Below are 24,027 nucleotides of genomic sequence, written 5' to 3'. Positions count from 1 at the left end.
TATTCTTATACTTCATTTAATGAATACCTTTTCACCTTTCATTAGTGTGTGGATTGTTCTTATGTGTTGCAGGTCCTGGGCCAGGTTTGTAAAAAATGGGGTCTCATCTGGGACCAAAGGATCTCTGGTATAGTATTTGATAGTTGCTACTGCTTGGTATACAGCTAGCGGTTTATGTAAATCCTCAGGTATCATTTACTATGGTCAGTACGGAAGTAGTAACTGTTGTTGTTTTCGGTGTATCTTTTGTAGTTGTAGCCTAAAGCAACTGTAGCATTAGTGTTTGGGAGAGTCCCACACATAGCTAAAAGGTGGTTTTCACTTCAGTGTGGAATGAGGTTCAGGCTCCCGGTTTTGACCATACCAAGAGGTTGGTGGCTTCCTCAGAATCAGAATCAGAAATACTTTATTGATCCCCGCAGGGAAACTCTTTGTTACAGCAGCTCACCTTTTATGTCAGTGCACACAGGAAAAAGTACTAGCAAAAAATATTATACACTATAATACAGGTCAGAAAATAAATTAAGTACCAGGTGGGTATAAGTATAAAATAAAACAAGTGTAAAGTACCAAGTGGGTTTACCGGTTGATGATGATAATACGGTATAATAATACAATGTAATAATATAAGTAATAAGTGGTAAGTAATAGTGCATGTACTGTCAAGTTAAGTATAGCCTATTAAGATTATTATGAGATGGTGGATATTGCACAGCAGTAATAGAGGTATGAACAAATATCAATATCAATAAATATGGAAAACTAAAATATTCCACAGGAGTATTACACAGAATATTGCACAATTATTTCAAGTATTGCAGAGATGTTAATCATCAATGTCCAGTTTAATGACTTAGGGTCATACAGACTAACACTTAGAGGGAGGAGTTAAAGAGTTTGATGGCCACGGGCAGGAATGACTTCCTGTGGCGATCTGTGGTGCTTTTTGGGGGGGATGAGTCTTCCGCTGAAGGTACTCCTTTGTTTGACCAGCACGTCATGGAGTGGGTGAGAGACACTGTCCAAGATGGCGTGTAGTTTACCCAGCATCCTCCTCTCTGACACCACCGCCAGAGAGTCCAGCTCCACCCCCACAATGTCACTGGCTGCCTGAGAAACAGTTTTTGTGTGTGTTTGCCTCTGATCTGGTGTGATTTTAGAGACATCCTAGTTAGTGGAACTACTTGCCCGTCAGGTATTAGAAATGACTTCCATTCGTGGACTCGTTGTTTTTGTGCATTAGTGTGGCTAGAGCTTTTTGCTGAGTGTACACCTCCATGACTGTCTAGGTGGGTTGCCAGCATGCTGGTTGCCTGGCCGAGTCACTGGGCTCTGTGTTTAAATCACCCACTGCAACTATTGAATGATAGTAGGGTATTTGTGTGATCATGTCTGCTGTAGAGGAATTTGTGCAGTATCCAAGTGAGGGTCTATTCGATGCCTGCACTAAGGATCAGTTGCTAAAAGTGGCAGAACATTTTTGAAATTTAAATCACTAGTCAGGGGTGTAAAGACCGCATTTTGGGTTCAATTCAATTCAGGCACAATGCAAATACCACCTAGTTTGTTAAAATAGTAATGTAATTGTAGTGGTAACATTTATATTAATAAATTAATAATAATAGGAATGACAGCTATATTATATATATTTATTCAGGAAGAATAATGACAGTATTAGTAACAGAGCCAATAGCAATAACTGTAGTTGCAGTTGTCGAGCAGGAACACAGGGGCAGCAGGTGGCCCACAACCACAGATCCAGACTCTGCAGCTACGAAGGCAGAAATACCTGCTGAAAGCAACAGAAGGAGAGAGACGAGAAAGCACAGAACTAAGGAAGAGAGAAGATGTTGAGTTAGTAACATGCAGTAATGGAATAAAAATGCATACAGATGGAGAAGGAGAGAAGGAGAGAGGAAAGAGGTGCATCATGGGAAGTCTCCCGGCAGTCTAGGCCTATAGCAGCATAACTAAGGGATGGTTCAGGACTCACCCAAGCCAGCCCTAATTATAAGCTTTATCAAAGAGGAAAGTCTTAAGCCTACTCTTAAATGTGGAGATGGTGTCTGCCTCCCGAACCCACATTGGGATGTGATTCCACAAGAGAGGAGCTTGATAAATGAAGGCTCTGGCTCCCATTCTACTTTTGGAGACTCTAGGAACCACAAGTAACCCTGCATTCTGGGATCGCAGTGTTCTCGTCGGGTAATATGGTATTATGAGACCTTCAACATATGATGGTGCCTGACCATGAAGAGCTTTGTAGGTGAGGAGAAGGATTTTAAATTCTATTCTGGATTTTACAGGGAGCCAGTGCAGAGAAGCTAATATTGGAGAAATATGATCTCTTTTCCTCCTTTCTTGTCAGTACATGTGCTGCAGCATTCTGGATCAACTAGAGAGTCTTAAGGGACTTATTTGGGCAGCCTGATAATAAGGAATTGCAATAGTCCAACCTCGAAGTAACAAATGCATGGACAAGTTTTTCGGCATCATTTTGAGACAGGATATGCCTGATTTTTGCAACGTTGCGTAGGTGAAAGAAGGCAGTCCTTGAAGTTTGTTTCATGTGGGAGTTAAAGGATAAATCCTGATCAAAGATAACTCAGAGGTTCCTTACGGTGGTGCTGGAGGCCAGGGCAATGCCTTCTAGAGTAACTATATCTTTAGATAATGTGTCTCGGAGGTGTTTGGGGCCAAGTACAATAACTTTTTTGCAGTAAAGGAAAGCTTGTTCAGTTGGGGGTTTGTCTGCTGTGGTAAAGAGTATTGACTCTGAGTGTAGTTACCCCTCAGGTCAGTCTTCCTGAGCAGTCTGTGAAATGTGTGCAGCCTGTAGCTGGGGTTGGAGTAGCTCTGACTTTTGAGCAGTAAAAGGAGCTGTTGATTTTGCAGCACAAATGTGAACTGAAACATGAGGAAAAGGCTCTGGAACGAGAACAGGCTATTCGTGTACAGGAACAAGCTGTTGAAATTGAGAGGCTAAAATATGCGAGGCTGAGCTACAGCAGGAGCAAGAACATTAGCGGTTACAGCATTACAAGCTGGAACTGATCGAGGAAGGTAAGATCCTTGATCCCTCAGCAGTTAAAGAGTTGGAACCCTGTAGGGCCAGTTCTTCACATTTGGATGTCTCTGGTTGCTTGCAATTGGTTCCCAAATTTTCAGCAAAGGATCCAGATACATTTTTCTTGTTGTTTGAGAGGTTGGCTAAAAACAGGAAGTAGAGTGATCCTGAGCAGACCCTGCTGTTACAGTGTGTGTTGACTGGGAAGGCTCAGGAAGCTTATTTTGCTTTGCCTCTATCAGACAGTATAAACTATTTCAAGGTTTTGAAAGCATTTGAACTGGTACCTGAGGCTCACTGGCAGAAATTCAGGGATGCAAAGAAATATGAGAAGCAGACCCATGTAGAGTTTGCGTGAGAGCTGTCCACTCCTTTTGGTCGATGGTGGCTGGCCTCTGAGGTTCAGACTTTTGAAGAGTTGTGTGAGCTAGTCTTGTTGCAGTTTAAAGAAACTCCTAGGATAGCAGCACTTTTATATCCTTAGGCTACTCCCTCTCCAGGTACAGCCAACCAACTCTGATGGTCCTCTTAACACTGGCACTCCTGGAAGACAGACCACTGGAGAGAACTGGAGAGAGGTAGATATGAGAGACAGACAGAGAGAGGCCATCACATTATTACATGTGTGTCACATTTGAGGACTTATTGAATCATGAGAGGACTTTAGAAAAATAAATCACCTCCAAAGAGGAAGATTATTGGCATCTGTCAAATTCTCGATCGTTACTTGGTCATCCATGAATTTTATTTTGGTTTGTGAATTATTTCATGGACCATGATTGTTTTACAAAAGCTTTAATGTCCAGACTGGATCCTATATATTTGGCAGATGCTGAGTCAGAACCTTGACATCATGAGTTTTTACGGAATGGACATTTTAATCCTTTACTCCTGAACGATCAAACAGCAGTGGTGAGAAAGGACTCCCTTGGTGGCGGGCTCTCAGCTGTTAGACTGGTTGTCAGAGGATTTGCTGTGTGATAGTCTCTCATTTATATAAACAACACCTCATTTTATACAGCTGCCATCCAACAACTAATAATTGTCATCCTTTTCTGTGACACGATTCAAAAACACTTCAAAACTCTTAGTATCTTCCAAGTTAGTTATGCACTTAAGATGTTTTAAGTTTTGTTCCTAAATTAGATGAAATCAAATGTTGTTTAACTAACATTAAACCATTCTTTGAAGAGGAAATGTCACCTCTGGACTTTCGTAAAATGTAATTTGATGTTCAGAGTAAATGAGTTATGAGTCGTTTCATTTCTAAAGCTTTACATCACAATCTTGTCTGAGAGTAAAGTGACTGTAGACTGTATCATCATGTTTAACAGTGTGTGACTCCCTCTAGTGGATGTTGTGGAGTATTCTGTTGTCTTTGCTCCAAAGGTTTTTGTACAGAGTCTTGGTGTTTCCTGTCACTGTGGGCCTCACAGCACAGTAGTACACAGCAGAGTCTGTCACTGCAGCAGAGGAGATCTGCAGATCCAGATGTTTTTCTCCAGACAGTTTAGTAGAGAACTTTGTGTCTGATTCTAGAGACTCTGCTGGTCTTGTAATATTGAGCCCTGAGATGTACAGGAGGAACTCTGGTGGTTTTCCTGGATATTGTCGATACCAGAAGAAATGATCGTTGCTATCAGCTTTTTTGGAGTATTTGTAGGACAGAGTAACAGTGCTGCCTTCTAAACTGAACTCTTCATCGTTATCTGGAGTGAGTTCTTCACAGCTGACACCTGAAGGAAGAGAGAAATGTTGTTAATGATGATATTAAACTCTGATTGTCTGTTCCAGTGGTTTCTAGGAAACAGATCCCTTAAAGGTATTTATTCTTCCTGCTTTAACCTACCTTTTAGTATGGTCAGAAGAAGCTGGAAAATGACACAGTAATGCAGTGACATCATCTTACAGACAGTATCTGTGTCCTGTCTGGTTTAGATATTGAATGCATCTGACAGTAGGAGTCCTTTTCTGTTCTGCTCTGCTCTGACAGTGTTGCTCCTCCCTCGACCTATTCCTCCTCTCACATCACTGTATGTTACCAACACCAAAACCAGACCTCAATATATTTGACAGTTTAAAGCCCAGAGAGATAAACCTCTGTTATTCTGGTGGGTTTTCTTTTTAACACACTTTTACACAATCATCATCCAGTAAATAAGGAATCTTGTTAAATATGCTCTCACATGCCTCATGGAGGCTCTATAATTAATATTCAAATGACAACCAGTTGGTTATAAATATTCTACAGATGTTCTTTTACAAGAATAGTGAGTTAGACTGTTCTGGATGTCATAACTATTTTTTTCCTAAAGCTTTATTTGTGTAATTATTGATTTTGCATTGATGTAAACATTGTAACGATTGTTGTCTGCAAAGTACCTTAAATGTTGATGGACATGTATTTGGGGCTGTAATTAATACCTGTGGAGTTGGTTAAATAATGGTGAACATTGGTTTTTATCTATGGGCCGAATTCATGTTCTGCCTCCAGCAGTCTCTGAAATGCCCTTGCAAAGTCATTTTCCACCAGCAGGACTTCTTTAGTGCACACTTGACAGTCAGAAGGGGGGCTATGTGAGACTGCTGTTCATCGATTACAGTTCAGCTTTCAACACCGTTGTCCCCACCAGACTTGCTGGTAAGCTGATTGAACTGGGACTGAACACCCCCCTGTGTGCTCGGAACTTGGACTTCCTGACCACCAGGGACTACACTCCCCTCCCTGCAGGACTTACACACCAAGAGGTGCAGAAACAGGGTCTGTAAGATCATGAAGGATCCTCACCACTCCAACAACAGACTGCTCCAGTTGTTGCGGTCAGTCAAGCGCCTCTGCAGTCACGCAGCCAAAACAGAAAGACTGAGACAGAGTTTCTTTCCTCAGGTCAGCAGGCTTGTTAACACTGATCTCACCAGGGCCCCCAATTAAGTTCCACATACTCATCATCTCATGCACACATATATAAGTGCCATAGACACAACATACATTTCTTTTCTAATGGTCATATTTTTATATATCAGAATCAGAATCAGAAATACTTTATTGATCCCCGAAGGGAAACTCTTTGTTACAGCAGCTCGCCTTTACGTCAGTGCACACAGGAGAAAGTACTAGCAAAAAATATAATACAATACACTATAAAAACACTATAAAAACAGGTCAGAAAATAAATTAAGTACCAGGTGGGTATAAGTATAAGATAAAATAAGTGTGAAGTACCAAGTGGGTTTACCGGTTGATGATGATAATACAATATAATAATACAATGTAATAATGTAATAATATAAGTAATAAGTAGTGGTGCATGTACTGTCGACTTAAGTGTAGCTTATTGAGATTATTAAGATATTGCACAGCAGTAATGGAGGTATATAATATCAATATCAATAAATAGGAAAAACTAACATAGGAAAACTAAATATTGAACGGGAGTAATACACAGAATATTGCACAATTATTCAAGTATGGCAGAGATGTAATGATCAATGTCCAGTTTAATGACTTAGGGTCATACAGACTGACACTTAGAGGGAGGAGTTGAAGAGTTTGATGGCCACAGGCAGGAATGACTTCCTGTGGCGCTCTGTGGTGCTTTTTGGGGGGATGAGTCTTCCACTGAAGGTGCTCCTTTGTTTGACCAGCACTGGCCACCACAGACATATATATTAAAAATATAAATTTATATCTTAATATTATTGTAAATATTGTTATTTCTTTTGTATTGTTATTTCTTTTTGTTATTCTGCCCAAAATCCAAAAGTCCATAAATGAGCTATAGTCCAAGGAACACTATCAATAAACACATGAAACACTGGAGAAGGGCTGGAACACTTGACACAAACTGATGAAGACGACCTGACAACAGAACAAAGGAAGCACTCAAACTTAAATACACTCAGGTGAGGGGAGAAAATGAGAGACAGGTGAAACTAATCAGGTCAAATACTGTATTCAGCCTTTCTTCCAACCTAAACTCAGCGTGCTGCGCTGCACCAGGTTTGTGCTGCGTTCGATGGACTCCAGAATAGCAATAATTAGTTGGTCACACCCAGGTGTGGCAGGAGGTTGCACTTGTGTTTGTGCCCAGTTACAGAAAAAATGGGGCCCATGTTGTTGCTTTCAGTGTATTCATCTCAGTGTCCCCTGGTTGTTTGCCACCACTGGGGGCAGCAAAGAGGCAGGTTTTAAAAACCTATACATAGTGTCTTTAACCTGCGTTTTCCATTAGACAGTGTTACCTCATCCTGCATGTAGTCGTCGCTGGTCGATTCAGCTGAGACGTCTTCTGTTGTACAACTGGAACTTTTACCTGTAAGTATTAAAGCTGCTGATGATTCTGAAACTGCTGCTGCCCCTTAATTAGTTTCACCATACAAATTATACATGAACTGAGAGGACTGAATATTTAGACAGAATCAGACTTTCCATATTTGTTTTGTCTTTTGGATTGAAAATGACAGATTAGACTCTGCTTTAAAGGTGAAAGTTGGAATTTTCTCCAGCAGTGTCAGGTCGACAGCAAAGCTGGTGGAGTTATTTTAAGAGCTGCTGTTGGTTGAAATCTGCCACTTTTACTCTTCAACTGGTGAACTGTGGTACTACTGGATATACGCTGTAGATTTTAATACTTAAAAATATAAATTATTACTGAGTCCAGACTTTTTTTCTTGGTGTGTTTGATCACCAGTTATTTATGTATTTATATACTTTCTGTTTCCATGGAGGTGTTTGAAGCATCATCCAGTTGGTTTCTCATTGATGTGGATTTGCTGCTCATGTGAATCCTCCCACAGTGTTTCATTAGCAGCTGTAACCACAGTGACTCTGATAAAACAGGAATTAGCAGAATCCATCTGATATGAAGCTGTGGTTTGAATCCCACTTCCCTCCTCTTTGAAGAGCAGTCAGATATCTGTGTTCAGGTTTTTGTACAGCCTCTTCTACACTTTGTATCACTGTGTGTCTAGAGCACAGTAGTAGAGAGCTGTGTCTGCCAGGGTTAGGCCTGTGATGGTCAGTGCAGTTGATGTTGGTGATGTTTGAGATCCATATCGATTATCAGGAATATATTGACCTGTATACCCTTTTGCTCCTTTCCAGAGTATAAACTGAGGTGCCTGAAGGTCAGAATGATGTCTGTACCAGTGAAGGCGAATATTGTTGTAAGCTGTCTCATATTCACATGTGAGTGTGACAGATTCTCCTTCTCTTTTACTGACTTCATCTCCTACAGGAGAGATTTTGTCTCCAGCTATTAGTCCTGGAAAAAGTAGAGAAAATGAAGCCATTAGACTAACATTGTTCATGAGGCTGAGAGGAGAAGACAGTGGAAAATGTCAGCTGTACAGTGTTACTCTGTGGACAGAAACAGCAAAATACAAAACAAGTAGAATTCTTTCATATCAATAAACTAATTTTTACAAGATGATGAAACATGATGTGCATTCTGTCAGAGCAAAGAAATGAGAAAAGTTCTGAAATACAGGTTGTGTATATCTGGTTAATGCAGCAGGTTAAACAAAACTTAAATCTCTGTTCTTAAACTCACCTGTAAAGTGAGAGAAAAGTAAAAAGAGGTAAAGCAACATGTCTTTGGAGTTGTTAAAGCCAGACAGACAGCAGATGAGCAATGTTCTTCCACTGCAGTAGAATGAGTAAGAAATAATGTCATTGGTTGAGTTGAAGCTCAATGGGCGGGGCCAATCACCTCTTGATGTTATTTTTTCAGTTCCTCTCATCAGTTCAGTGAACGTATTGGTTTAACAGTGTGTGACTCCCTCTAGTGGATGTTGTGGAGTATTCTGTTGTCTTTGCTCCAAAGGTTTTTGTACAGAGTCTTGGTGTTTCCTGTCACTGTGGGCCGCAGAGCACAGTAGTACACAGCAGAGTCTGTCACTGCAGCAGAGGAGATCTGCAGATTGATTTGGTTTTGCTCCACTTTAATCTGCAGTCCCTGGATTAGATTATTTAATAACGTTCCTGTTCCTGAATGAGAGATGAGGAACTCTGGTGGTTTTCCTGGATATTCACCACCAGTTGCTTTTTTGGAGTATGTGTAGGACAGAGTAACAGTGCTGCCTTCTAAACTGGACTCTTCATCGTTATCTGGAGTGAGTTCTTCACAGCTGCCACCTGAAGGAAGAAATAACTCTAACTTAATGATTTTACTGTGAGTTACTTAATTGTTTTAACCGTAACTGTGAGCTTTTCCTAAACCTAACCAAGTAGTTTGGTGCCTAAACCTAACTAAACTATGACCGTTTCACAACATTAACCACGTGTGTATTGTTACCATGACGAAGGTCTGGTACGCTGATTGTGACATTCGTAGGATTATGCACAAAAATGGTGCATTATCTTTTGTAAGATCTCTGTGGTGTTACACGATCTAAAGACCCAAATGCAGAACACAGTGAAGTGGAGAACTGGATCGTAGTAAACCGCTTTATTATAATACGCAAACCCAGGTGTAGTCCACTGTAGCCAGTAGTGACGTTTGTTGACACAGTCCATGGAGAACCGACTGGGCTCAGAGGACGGAGATGGTGAGTGTAGGTTCTGGAGTATGGCTCATGTAGTGTGGCAGGAAGAACAGGAAGGCAGCTTTGCAGAGATCAGAGAGGACATGGTGGCTGCGATCACCGGCAGGGAATAACTCTGCAGCATGTTGCTTTCAGTGTATTCATCTCAGTGTCCCCTGGTTGTTTGCTACCACTGGGGGCAGCAAAGAGGCAGGTTATAAAAACCTACACATAGTGTCTTTGACCTGTGTTTTCCTTTAGTCAGTGTTACCTCATCCTGCATGTAGTCGTCGCTGGTCGATTCAGCTGAGATGTCTTCTGTTGTACAACTGGAACTTTTACCTGTAAGTATTAAAGCTGCTGATGATTCTGAAACTGCAGCTGCCCCTTAATTTGTTTTACGATACAAGATATACATGAAGCGAGAGGACTGAATATTTAGACAGAATCAGACATTTCATATTTGTTTTGTCTTTTGGATTGAAAATGACAGATTAGACTCTGCTTTGAAGGTGAAAGTTGGAACTTGTCATTTTCTCCAGCAGTGTCAGGTCGACAGCAAAGCTGCTGAAGTTATTTTAAGAGCTGCTGTTGGTTGAAATCTGACACTTTTACTGTGGTACTTCTGGATGTACGCTGTAGATTTTAATGCCTGAAAATATAAATTATTAATGATACCAGACTTTTTTTCTTGGTGTGTTTGATCATCAGTTATTTATGTATTTATTTGCTTTTTGTTTCCAAGAAGTCTTGTGTTTGAAGCATCATCCAGTTGATTTCTCATTGATGTGGATTTGCTGCTCATGTGAACCCTCCCACAGTGTTTCATTAGCAGCTGTAACCACAGTGACTCTGATAAAACAGGAATTAGCAGAATCCATCTGATATGAAGCTGTGGTTTGAATCCCACTTCCCTCCTCTTTGAAGAGCAGTCAGATATCTGTGTTCAGGTTTTTGTACAGCCTCTTCTACACTTTGTATCACTGTGTTTCTAGAGCACAGTAGTAGAGAGCTGTGTCTGCCAGGGTTAGGCCTGTGATGATCAGTTCAGTTGATGTTTGTGATGTTTGGGATCCATATCGATTATCAGGAATATATTCATTTGTGTTCTCTTTTGCTCCTTTCCAGAGTATAAACTGAGGTGCCTGAAGGTCAGAATGATGTCTGTACCAGTGAAGGTCAGGATAATCTGAAGTTGTCTGATATTCACATGTGAGTGTGACAGATTCTCCTTCTCTTTTACTGACTTTATCTCCTACAGGAGAGATTTTGTCTCCAGATATTAGTCCTGGAAAAAGTAGAGAAAATGAAGCCGTTAGACTAACATTGTTCATGAGGCTGAGAGGAGAAGACAGTGGAAAATGTCAGCTGTACAGTGTTACTCTGTGGACAGAAACAGCAAAATGCAAAAAAGTAGAACTCCATTAACTAATTTTTACAAGATGATGAAAACATGATGTGCATTCTGTCAGAGCAAAGAAATGAGAAAAGTTCTGAAATACAGGTTGTGTATATTTGGTTAATGCAGCAGGTTAAACAAAACTTAAATCTCTATTCTTAAACTCACCTGTAAAGTGAGAGAAAAGTAAAAAGAGGTAAAGCAACATGTCTTTGGAGTTGTTAAAGCCAGACAGACAGCAGATGAGCAATGTTCTTCCACTGCAGTAGAATGAGTAAGAAATAATGTCATTGGTTGAGTTGAAGCTCAATGGGCGGGGCCAATCACCTCTTGATGTTATTTTTTCAGTTCCTCTCATCAGTTCAATGAACGTATTGGTGTGTGACTCCCTCTAGTGGACGTTGTGGAGTATTCTGTTGTCTTTTCTCCAAAGGTTTTTGTACAGAGTCTTGGTGTTTCCTGTCACTGTGGGCTGCAGAGCACAGTAGTACACAGCAGAGTCAGACAGCTGAAGCTTCTGGATCTTCAGAGGAACTGATTTTAAGGTGGAATCCAGTGTGGACGAAAATCTCTCCTTAAACTCGTCTGGTGTGTTCCCTTCGTCCAGTTTAAAGCGGCTCAGTATGAATTTGGGGCTGTTGTCTCCATCCTGTTTGTACCAGAACAAAGTGGGACCTGGGTCACTGTTATCAAATGTACAGCCAAGTGTCACTGTGTCTCCTTCAGTAGCAATGACATCTCCTGTTGGCTGGATCACTATGTCTTCTCCTTTACACTCTGGGGAAGAAGAGAACATGCAGAGGAAGAGCTGAATCAATAAAGATGATTGATTAAAGGAGAACAGTCAGCAGGTTTAAAGAGTTACCTAGCTCCAGATCTAGAATAGTTCTGATTTTGACTCTGATGTCAGATTAAACCATATAACAAGTTGTGGTAACAAGAAGTTAGTCAATGCCAACAGAAATCACATTTTGCTTTTCTTCATACTGAACATTGAAAGTACTGATAGCGCAGTTATATGCTGAAAAATGTTGAGGGGAAACATGTTGTGCTTTCTATCTTACCAAAGAAAAGAGCAGCAAGAATAATCCACAGCCAATGTTCCATCTCTACAACAAGGTTTAAATCAACAGGAGAAACTAGCTGCTGTTCAACATTCAGTCTGAGAATTGTTCTCTTCACAGCAGCAGTTATTATTGACGCAATGGTTGAACACAGTGCAGAAGTAGTGCACCGCCTACTTGATAATGTCGCCCTCAGTGGAGGTCAAAACTTCAGTACAACAGTGTGGGAAAAAGGCTTCCAGCAGCTTGTCAGTGTGTCAGCTTGTGTTTTTGTACAGAGACTGTGGGTTTGCTGTCACTGTGGGCCTCACAGCACAGTAGTACAGAGCAGAGTCAGTCAGTGCAGCAGAGGAGATCTGCAGATCCATTCGGGTTTTATCCTCACTCACTTTAACAGACAGTCCAGACTTTGTTGCATTTTGTGTTCCCAAGTGAGAGATGAGGAACTCTGGTGGTTTTCCTGGATGTTGTCGATACCAGAAGAAATAATCGTTGCTATCAGCTTTTTGCAGTTGCTTTTTGGAGTATGTGTAGGACAGAGTAACAGTGCTGCCCTTCTAAACTGGACTCATCACTCTTGACTGGAGTGAGTTCTTCACAGCTGACACCTGAAGGAAGAGATAACTCTGTTATTTCAAGTTGTATCCAGACTGTATCATCACATATCACTGAAGTTTAATAGTGTGTGACTTCCTCTAGTGGGCGTTGTGGAGTATTCTTTTGTCTTTGTTTCAAAGGTTTTTGTACAGAGTCTTGGTGTTTCCTGTCACTGTGGGCTGCAGAGCACAGTAGTACAGAGCAGAGTCTGTCACTGCAGCAGAGGAGATCTGCAGATCGATTTGGTTTTGCTCCACTTTAATCTTCAGTCCAGGGATTGGATTATTTCCTACTGTTCCTGAAGCAGAGTGTGAGATCAGGAATTGCGGTGGTTTTCCTGGATATTGTAGATACCAGAAGAAATAATCACCCAATGACAGTTTGGAGTATGTGTAGGACAGAGTAACAGTGCTGCCTTCTAAACTGAACTCTTCATTCTTGACTGGAGTGAGTTCTTCACAGCTGACACCTGAAGGAAGAGATAACTCTGTTATTTCATGTTGTTAAAGTCTCAATAAATGATTCACGTTCAGATGTTATTGGAATTAAACGTTTTCTTGCTGCATAATCTAACACACCTGTTAGAATGGATAGTAACAGTAGACAAAGTCCATAATAGTCCAATGACAGCATGTTGAATAAAGGTAATGTTTCTGGTTTGTGTATTGAACTCTGCTGAATGTGGAAGTTCCTCTCTCTTCTATAGTTCAGTAACAGCTCAGCTCCTCCCCTGAATCTCTCCGTCTCCTCGTAGCTCTGTATTTTCACTTCTCTCAGTTACACTTCCTCGTGGTTAACAGACTGGTAGCAGCATGTTGTACCAGCTGGAGGTGGGAAGATGTTTTTAGTGTTTTTCATAATGGTAGTTACAGAAAGGTAGCTGCAATGATCTAAAGAACGATCACCTTTTCAGGGTTTAAAAACACAAGAAGGACCTAATTTTTGCTTCTAAAGTTGAGAAAACTTTTTCATGACTTCTTACGTCAGCTGATAATGAAAGAAAATCTCAGTGTCAAATATTTTACCCAGACTATGAGCAGTAAGCTTAACATCAACAGACACTTTAGCAAGATTTGATTTCACCTGGTTTCCAGAATTGTAGGGCAAGTAAAATGATCTCAGTTCTAGACTCACTCAATTGTAGGAAGGTCTGGAACACCAGCACTTCACATGTTATAAACCAGCTGCCATAATGGAATCTATCGTCACATATTGTCAGTAACACAATGGAAACTGATGATGTGTTTTAAAGATCATTTGATCTAAAGGCAACATGTAAATAGAAAATGAGAGGACCTAGGATTGAACCCTGTGGTACACCAAAAGAACACAGCGTGAGAGAACAATAGAGAAACTTCTTTTTTAAAGATAAGAACAAAATTAGTCAAAGCCTGAGTCTGTACCACGACCACTTCATGGAGATACTTGATTCAAATGTTGTGATTTTCTTTTTCAATACTCCAGTTAAATATCATAATCATATGTAATAGTGTGTCATCATATTTGTGGGCCTCACAGCACAGTAGTATACAGCAGAGTCTGTCACTGCAGCAGAGGAAATCTGCAGATTGATTTGGTTTTGCTGCATTTTAATCTGCAGTCCCGGGATTAGATTAATTATTAATGTTCCTGTTCCTGAATGAGACAGGAGGAACTCTGGTGTTTTCCTGGATATTGTCAATACCAGAAGAAATAATCAAGAGAAGTTGCTTGTTTGGAGTATTTGTAGGACAGAGTAACAGTGCTGCCTTCTAAACAGAACTCTTCTACATTCTTGACTGGAGTGAGTTCTTCACAGCTGACACCTCAAGGAAGAAACAACTGTAACTTAATGATTTGAAGTTTTTTTTATCAATGAATTTGTTTTAATGTTGATTATCTCACCTACCTCTTATTGTGAGCAGAAACAAAGTCACAAACAGACTGAAGTTCACTGACAACATCTTAAAGATAAAGAGAATCTGCCTGGTGTTTGTATGAAACACCACTGTGAAAGTTTGTCTTTTCTGTACTTGCGTCACAGTTTTGCTCCTCACTTAATCCCTCCCTCCTTCCTCTCACAACTCTGACAAATAGTGTGTTTGTCTCTGCTGTGGTGCTGCTAGTCACTAAATTACATCATTTTCATCAGGTAAGAAGTAGCTGATAGGTGGTGAAGGTAACACTGACTGACACTTGACAGAACATGTGAAGGTCCTGACTGAGTTAAAGTTTTACTCAGACGATGTACTACTATTCAATTACACATGACAATCATATTAATTACTTATTAAATACTTTACTCAAACAATATTATTCTTATACTTCATTTAATGAATACCTTTTCACCTTTCATTAGTGTGTGGATTGTTCTTATGTGTTGCAGGTCCTGGGCCAGGTTTGTAAAAAATGGGGTCTCATCTGGGACCAAAGGATCTCTGGTATAGTATTTGATAGTTGCTACTGCTTGGTATACAGCTAGCGGTTTATGTAAATCCTCAGGTATCGTTTACTATGGTCAGTACGGAAGTAGTAACTGTTGTTGTTTTCGGTGTATCTTTTGTAGTTGTAGCCTAAAGCAACTGTAGCATTAGTGTTTGGGAGAGTCCCACACATAGCTAAAAGGTGGTTTTCACTTCAGTGTGGAATGAGGTTCAGGCTCCCGGTTTTGACCATGCCAAGAGGTTGGTGGCTTCCTCAGAATCAGAATCAGAAATACTTTATTGATCCCCGCAGGGAAACTCTTTGTTACAGCAGCTCACCTTTTATGTCAGTGCACACAGGAAAAAGTACTAGCAAAAAATATTATACACTATAATACAGGTCAGAAAATAAATTAAGTACCAGGTGGGTATAAGTATAAAATAAAACAAGTGTAAAGTACCAAGTGGGTTTACCGGTTGATGATGATAATACGGTATAATAATACAATGTAATAATATAAGTAATAAGTGGTAAGTAATAGTGCATGTACTGTCAAGTTAAGTATAGCCTATTAAGATTATTATGAGATGGTGGATATTGCACAGCAGTAATAGAGGTATGAACAAATATCAATATCAATAAATATGGAAAACTAAAATATTCCACAGGAGTATTACACAGAATATTGCACAATTATTTCAAGTATTGCAGAGATGTAATGATCAATGTCCAGTTTAATGACTTAGGGTCACACAGACTGACACTTAGAGGGAGGAGTTAAAGAGTTTGATGGCCACAGGCAGGAATGACTTCCTGTGGCGCTCTGTGGTGCTTTTTGGGGGGATGAGTCTTCCGCTGAAGGTGCTCCTTTGTTTGACCAGCACGTCATGGAGTGGGTGAGAGACACTGTCCAAGATGGCGTGTAGATTAGCCAGCATCCTCCTCTCTGACACCACCGCCAGAGAGTCCAGCTCCACCCCCACAATGTCACTGGCTGCCTGAGAAACAGTTTTTGTGTGTTTGTTTGCCTCTGATCTGGTGTGATTTTAGAGACATCCTAGTTAGTGGAACTACTTGCCCGTCAGGTATTAGAAATGACTTCCATTTGTGGACTCGTTGTTTTTGTGCATTAGTGTGGCTAGAGCTTTTTGCTGAGTGTACACCTCCATGACTGTCTAGGTGGGTTGCCAGCATGCTGGTTGCCTGGCCGAGTCACTGGGCTCTGTGTTTAAATCACCCACTGCAACTATTGAATGATAGTAGGGTATTTGTGTGATCATGTCTGCTGTAGAGAATTTGTGCAGCATCCAAGTGAGGGTCTATTAGATGCATGCACAAAAGATCAGTTGCTAAAAGTGGCAGAACATTTTTGAAATTGAAATCAGTAGTCAGGGGTGTAAAGACTGCATTTTGGGTTCAATTCTATTCAGGCACAATGCAAATACTACCTAGTTTGTTAAAATAGTAATAATGTAATTGTAGTGGTAACATTAATATTAATAAATTAATAATAATAGGAATGACAGCTATATTATATATGTTTATTCAGGAAGAATAATGACAGTATTAGTAACAGAGCCAATAGCAACAACTGTAGTTGCAGTTGTCGAGCAGGAACACAGGGGCAGCAGGTGGCCCACAACCACAGATCCAGACTCTGCAGCTCCGAAGGCAGAAATACCTGCTGAAAGCAACAGAAGGAGAGAGACGAGAAAGCACAGAACTAAGGGAGAGAGAAGATGTTGAGTTAGTAACATGCAGTAATGGGATAAAAATGCATACAGATGGAGAAGGAGAGAAGGAGAGAGGAAAGAGGTGCATCATGGGAAGTCTCCCGGCAGTCTAGGCCTATAGCAGCATAACTAAGGGATGGTTCAGGATTCACCCAAGCCAGCCCTAATTATAAGCTTTATCAAAGAGGAAAGTCTTAAGCCTACTCTTAAATGTGGAGATGGTGTCTGCCTCCCGAACCCAAACTGGGACCTGATTCCACAGGAGAGGAGCTTGATAACTGATGGCTCTGGCTCCCATTCTACTTTTGGAGACTCTAGGAACCACAAGTAACCCTGCATTCTGAGATCGCAGTGTTCTCGTCGGGTAATATGGTATTATGAAACCTTCAAGATATGATGGTGCCTGACCATTAAGAGCTTTGTAGGTGAGGAGAAGGATTTTAAATTCTATTCTGGATTTTACAGGGAGCCAGAGAAGCTAATATTGGAGAAATATGATCTCTTTTCCTCCTTTCTTGTCAGTACACGTGCCGCAGCATTCTGGATCAACTAGAGAGTCTTAAGCAACTTATTTGGGCAGCCTGATAATAAGGAATTGCAATAGTCCAACTTAGAAGTAACAAACACGTTTTTCAGCATCATTTTGAGACAGCATATGCCTGATTTTTGCAACGTTACGTAGGTGAAAGAAGGCAGTCCTTGAAGTTTGTTTCATGTGGGAGTTAAAGGATAAATCCTGATCAAAGATAACTCCTAGGTTCCTTACGGTGGAGCTGGAGGCCAGGGCAATGCCTTCTAGAGTAACTATATCTTTAGATAATGTGTCTCTGAGGTGTTTGGGGCCAAGTACAATAACTTTTTTGCAGTAAAGGAAAGCTTGTTCAGTTGGGGGTTTGTCTGCTGTGGTAAAGAGTATTGACTCTGAGTGTAGTTACCCCTCAGGTCAGTCATCCTGAGCAGTCTGTGAAATGTGTGCAGCCTGTAGCTGGGGTTGGAGTAGCTCTGACTTTTGAGCAGTAAAAGGAGCTGTTGATTTTGCAGCACAAATGTGAACTGAAACATGAGGAAAAGGCTCTGGAACGAGAACAGGCTATTCGTGTACAGGAACAAGCTGTTGAAATTGAGAGGCTAAAATACGCGAGGCTGAGCTAGAGGAGCAAGAACGTTAGCGGTTACAGCATTACAAGCTGGAACTGGTCGAGGAAGGTAAGATCCTTGATCCCTCAGCAGTTAAAGAGTTGGAACCCTGTAGGGCCAGTTCTTCACATTTGGATGTTTCTGGTTGCTTGCAATTGGTTCCCAAATTTTCAGCAAAGGATCCAGATACATTTTTCCTGTTGTTTGAGAGGTTGGCTAAAAACAGGAAGTAGAGTGATCCTGAGCAGACCCTGCTGTTACAGTGTGTATTGACTGGGAAGGCTCAGGAAGCTTATTTTGCTTTGCCTCTATCAGACAGTATAAACTATTTCAAGGTGAAAACTGCGGTTTTGAAAGCATTTGAACTGGTACCTGAGGCTCACTGGCAGAAATTCAGGGATGCGCAGAAATTCAGGGATGCAAAGAAATATGAGAAGCAGACCCATGTAGAGTTTGCGCGAGAGCCGTCCACTCCTTTTGGTCGATGGTGGCTGGCCTCTGAGGTTCAGACTTTTGAAGAGTTGTGTGAGCTAGTCTTGTTGCAGTTTAAAGAAACTCCTAGGATAGCAGCACTTTTATATCCTTAGGCCACTCCCTCTCCAGGTACAGCCAACCAACTCTGATGGTCCTCTTAACACTGGCACTCCTGGAAGACAGACAACTGGAGAGAACTGGAGAGAGGTAGGTATGAGAGACAGACAGAGAGAGGCCATCACATTATTACATGTGTGTCACATTTGAGGACTTATTGAATCATGAGAGGACTTTAGAAAAATAAATCACCTCCAAAGAGGAAGATTATTGGCATCTGTCAAGTTCTCGATCGTTACTTGGTCATCCATGAATTTTATTTTGGTTTGTGAATTATTTCATGGACCATGATTGTTTTACAAAAGCTTTAATGTCCAGGCTGGATCCTATATATTTGGCAGATGCTGAGTTAGAACCTTGACATCATGAGTTTTTAACGGAATGGACATTTTAATCCTTTACTCCTGAAGGATCAAACAGCAGTGGTGAGAAAGGACTCCCTTGGTGGAGGCCTCTCAGCTGTTAGACTGGTTGTCAGAGGATTTGCTGTGTGATAGTCTCTCATTTATATAAACAACACCTCATTTTATACAGCTGCCATCCAACAACTAATAATTGTCATCCTTTTCTGTGACATGATTCAAAAACACTTCAAAACTCTTAGTATCTTCCAAGTTAGTTATGCACTTAAGATGTTTTAAGTTTTGTTCCTAAATTAGATGAAATCAAATGTTGTTTAACTAACATTAAACCATTCTTTGAAGAAGAAATGTTACCTCTGGACTTTCGTAAAATGTAATTTGATGTTCAGAGTAAATGAGTTATGAGTCGTTTCATTTCTAAAGCTTTACATCACAATCTTGTGTGAGAGTAAAGTGACTGTAGATTGTATCATCATGTTTAACAGTGTGTGACTCCCTCTAGTGGACGTTGTGGAGTATTCTGTTGTCTTTGCCCCAAAGGTTTTTGTACAGAGTCTTGGTGTTTCCTGTCACTGTGGGCCTCACAGCACAGTAGTACACAGCAGAGTCTGTCACTGCAACAGAGGAGATCTGCTGATCCAGATGTTTTTCTCCAGACAGTTTAGTAGAGAACTTTGTGTCTGATTCTAGAGACTCTGCTGGTCTTGTAATATTGAGCCCTGAGATGTACAGGAGGAACTCTGGTGGTTTTCCTGGATATTGTCGATACCAGAAGAAATGATCGTTGCTATCAGCTTTTTTGGAGTATTTGTAGGACAGAGTAACAGTGCTGCCTTCTAAACTGAACTCTTCATCGTTATCTGGAGTGAGTTCTTCACAGCTGACACCTGAAGGAAGAGAGAAATGTTGTTAATGACGATATTAAACTCTGATGGCCTGTTCCAGTGGTTTCTAGGAAACAGATCCCTTAAAGGTATTTATTCTTCCTGCTTTAACCTACCTTTTAGTATGGTCAGAAGAAGCTGAAAAATGACACAGTAATGCAGTGACATCATCTTACAGACAGTATCTGTGTCCTGTCTGGTTTAGATATTGAATGCATCTGACAGTAGGAGTCCTTTTCTGTTCTGCTCTGCTCTGACAGTGTTGCTCCTCCCTCGACCTATTCCTCCTCTCACATCACTGTATGTTACCAACACCTAAACCAGACCTCAATATATTTGGCAGTTTAAAGCCCAGAGAGATAAACCTCTGTTATTCTGGTGGGTTTTCTTTTTAACACACTTTTACACAATCATCATCCAGTAAATAAGGAATCTTGTTAAATATGCTCTCACATGCCTCACGGAGGCTCTATAATTAATATTCAAATGACAACCAGTTGGTTATAAATATTCTACAGATGTTCTTTTACAAGAATAGTGAGTTAGACTGTTCTGGATGTCATAACAATTTTTTTCCTAAAGCTTTATTTGTGTAATTATTGATTTTGCATTGATGTAAACATTGTAATGATTGTTGTCTGCAAAGTACCTTAAATGTGGATGGACATGTATTTGGGGCTGTAATTAATACCTGTGGAGTTGGTTAAATAATTGTGAACATTGGTTTTTATCTATGGGCCGAATTCATGTTCTGCCTCCAGCAGTCTCTCAAATGCCCTTGGAAAGTCATTTTCCACCAGCAGGACTTCTTTATTGCACACTTGACAGTCAGAAGGGGGGCTATGTGAGACTGCTGTTCATCGATTACAGTTCAGCTTTCAACACCGTTGTCCCCGCCAGACTTGCTGGTAAGCTTATTGAACTGGGACTGAACACCCCCCTATGTGCTCGGAACTTGGACTTCCTGACCACCAGGGACTACACTCCCCTCCCTGCAGGACTTACACACCAAGAGGTGCAGAAACAGGGCCTGTAGGATCATGAAGGATCCTCACCACTCCAACAATAGACTGCTCCAGTTGTTGCGGTCAGTCAAGCGCCTCTGCAGTCACGCAGCCAAAACAGAAAAACTGAGACAGAGTTTCTTTCCTCAGGCCAGCAGGCTTGTTAACACTGATCTCACCAGGGCCCCCAATTAAGTTCCACATATTCATCATCTCATGCACACATATATAACTGCCATAGACACAACATATATTTCTTTTCTAATGGTCATATTTTTATATATCAGAATCAGAAATACTTTATTGATCCCCAAAGGGAAACTCTTTGTTACAGCAGCTCGCCTTTACGTCAGTGCACACAGGAGAAAGTACTAGCAAAAAATATAATACAATACACTATAAAAACACTATAAAAACAGGTCAGAAAATAAATGAAGTACCAGGTGGGTATAAGTATAAGATAAAATAAGTGTGAAGTACCAAGTGGGTTTACCGGTTGATGATGATAATACAATATAATAATACAATGTAATAATATAAGTAATAAGTAGTGGTGCATCTACTGTCGAGTTAAGTGTAGCTTATTGAGATTATTAAGATATTGCTTTTTTAGCAGTAATGGAAATTATATAATATCAATATCAATAAATAGGAAAAACTAACATAGGAAAACTAAATATTGAGCAGGAGAGTAGTCACAGAATATTGCACAATTATTCAAAGTATGGCAGAGATGTTAATGATCAATGTCCAGTTTAATGACTTAGAGTCATACAGACTGACACTTAGAGGGAGAGTTGGAAGAGTTTGATGGCCACAGGCAGGAATGACTTCCTGTGGCGCTCTGTGTACATTGATGTGCACATGATGCCCATCACACCAGTCCACGAACTGGTCAGCTTCAGCTTTATAGCTTGTAATGTTGGAGTCGCTTGTGAGTAAACTGAGCATAGCAGTGTCATCTGAGAATTTCACTACAAATTGATTTGGTTGGGAAATGAAACAATCGTTTGTCCATCCATCCATCCATCCATCCATCTTCTTCCGCTTATCCGGGGCCGGGTCGCGGGGGCAGCAGTCTAAGCAGAGACTCCCAGACTTCCTTCGCCCCAGACACTTCCTCCAGCTCCTCCGGGGGGATCCCGAGGCGTTCCCAGGCCAGCCGAGAGACATAGTCCCTCCAGCGTGTCCTGGGTCTTCCCCGGGGCCGCCTCCCGGTGGGACATGCCCAGAACACTCCCGAGGGAGGCTTCCAGGAGGCATCCGGATCAGATGCCCTAGCCACCTCAGCTGGCTCCTCTCGACGTGGAGGAGCAGCAGCTCTACTCCGAGCTCCCCGTGTGACTGGAGCTCCTCACCCTATCTCTAAGGGAGCGCCCAGCCACTCGCGGAGGAAGCCCATTTCGGCCGCTTGTATCCGCGATCTTGTCCTTTCGGTCACTACCCAAAGCTCATGACCATAGGTGAGGGCAGGAGCGTAGATTGACCGGTAAATCGAGAGCTTTGTCTTTCGACTCAGCTCCTTCTTTACCACAACGGTCCGATACAGCGCCCCGCATCACTGCAGACGCTGCACCGATCCGCCTGTCAATCTCACGCCCATCCGTCCCTCACTCGTGAACAAGACCCCGAGATACTTAAACTCCTCCACTTGGGGCAAGGACTCCCCACCCACGCGAAGAGAGCAAACCACCTTTTTCCGGTCAAGAACCATGGCCTCAGATTTGGAAGAGCTGATTCTCATCCCAGCTGCTTCACACTCGGCTGCAAACCGTCCCAGTGCATGCTGCAGGTCCCGGTTTGAAGAAGCTATCAGAACGACATCATCTGCAAACAGCAGAGATGAGATCCTGTGGTTCCCAAACCGACACCCTCCGGCCCCTGACTGCGCCTAGAAATTCTGTCCATATAAATTATGAACAGAACCGTGACAAAGGGCAGCCCTGGCGGAGTCCAACATGCACCGGGAACAGGTCTGACTTACTGCCGGCAATGCGAACACAGCTCCTGCTCCGTTATACAGGGACCGGACAGCCCTTAGCAAAGGGCCCCGGACCCCATACTCCCAGAGCACTCCCACAAAGCGCCTCGGGCACACGGTCGAATGCCTTCTCCAGATCCACAAAGCACATGTGGACTGGTTGGGCAACCCCATGAACCCTCGAGCACCCGATGGAGAGTATAGAGCTGGTCCAGTGTTCCACGATCGAGACGAAAACCACTCTGCTCCTCCTGAATCCGAGGTTCTACTATCGGACGAATTCTCCTCTCCAGTACCCTGGAATAGACCTTACCGGGAGGCTGAGAAGTGTGATCCTCTGTGATTGGAACACACCCTCCGGTCCCCTTCTTATACAGAGGGACCACCACCCCGGTCTGCCAGTCCAGAGGCACTGTCCCAGATCGCCACGCGATGTTGCAGAGACGTGTCAGCCAAGACAGTCCCACAACATCCAGAGACTTAAGATACTCAGGACGGATCTCATCCACCCCGAAGCCTTGCCACCAAGGAGCTTGCCAACAACCTCAGTGACTTCGGCCAGGGTGATGGATGAGTCCGCCTCCGGTCCCCAGCCTCCGCTTCCTCTTCGGAAGACGTGACAGCGGGATTGAGGAGATCCTCAAAGTATTCCTTCCACCGTCCGACAACATCCCCAGTCGAGGTCAACAGCTCTCCACCCGCACCGCATAAGGTGTTGGCGAAGCACTGCTTCCCCTCCTGAGCCGTCGGACGGTTTGCCAGAATTTCTTTGAGGCCGACCGATAGTCCTCCTCCATGGCCTCTCCGAACCTCTCCCAGTCCTGAGTTTTTGCCTCTGCGACCGCGCGACGGGCTGCAGCACGCTTAGCCTGCCGGTACCTGTCAGCTGCCTCGGGAGTCCCACGAGCCAACAAGGCCCGATAGGACTCCTTCTTCAGCCTGACGGCATCTTTCCCTTACTTCCGGCGCCCACCACCGTGTTCGGGATTGCCGCCGCGACAGGCACCAGAAACCTTGCGACCACAGCTACGAGCCGTGATCGACAATGGAGGTGGAAAACATGGTCCACTCGGACTCAATGTCCCCAACCTCCCCGGGATCTGGGAGAAGCTCTCCCGGAGGTGTGAGTTGTAGACCCTGCTGACAGAGGGCTCTTGTATACAGCATAAACTAACATAAGATACACTGACCCATCCTTTGGGGGCCCTGTATTTCTTACTGTTATATCAGAGAGGGCTGAATTAATTTCACTTGTTGGGACCTGTTTGATAAATAAAGAG

General features: G+C 42.2%; 3 gene segments (V, D, J or C); all 3 read right to left on the bottom strand.

Annotated features, from left to right (window-relative positions):
* Positions 1–4,495: 4,495 nt before the first annotated feature.
* Positions 4,496–5,218, bottom strand: LOC122886933 (the record flags this gene model as incomplete). The annotated part of the segment is given in 2 exon segments: positions 4,496–4,803; positions 4,917–5,218. Coding segments are annotated over 2 exon segments (363 nt in total), but the record flags the coding sequence as incomplete, so codon positions are not given.
* A 6,209-nt stretch (positions 5,219–11,427) lies between these two features.
* On the bottom strand, positions 11,428–12,235 carry LOC122886932 (the record flags this gene model as incomplete). The annotated part of the segment is given in 2 exon segments: positions 11,428–11,768; positions 12,056–12,235. Coding segments are annotated over 2 exon segments (384 nt in total), but the record flags the coding sequence as incomplete, so codon positions are not given.
* Positions 12,236–19,364: 7,129 nt separating this feature from the next.
* On the bottom strand, positions 19,365–20,067 carry LOC122886894. The segment is given in 2 exon segments: positions 19,365–19,765; positions 19,879–20,067. Coding segments are annotated over 2 exon segments (444 nt in total).
* Between the last annotated feature and the right edge of the window lie 3,960 nt (positions 20,068–24,027).

The sequence above is a fragment of the Siniperca chuatsi genome, linkage group LG13 (genome assembly GCF_020085105.1).
Source record: "Siniperca chuatsi isolate FFG_IHB_CAS linkage group LG13, ASM2008510v1, whole genome shotgun sequence".
In the NCBI taxonomy this organism is placed as follows: domain Eukaryota; kingdom Metazoa; phylum Chordata; class Actinopteri; order Centrarchiformes; family Sinipercidae; genus Siniperca; species Siniperca chuatsi.
Note: the sequence above shows the minus strand (reverse complement) of the source record. Positions and strands in the feature narration are given on the sequence as shown.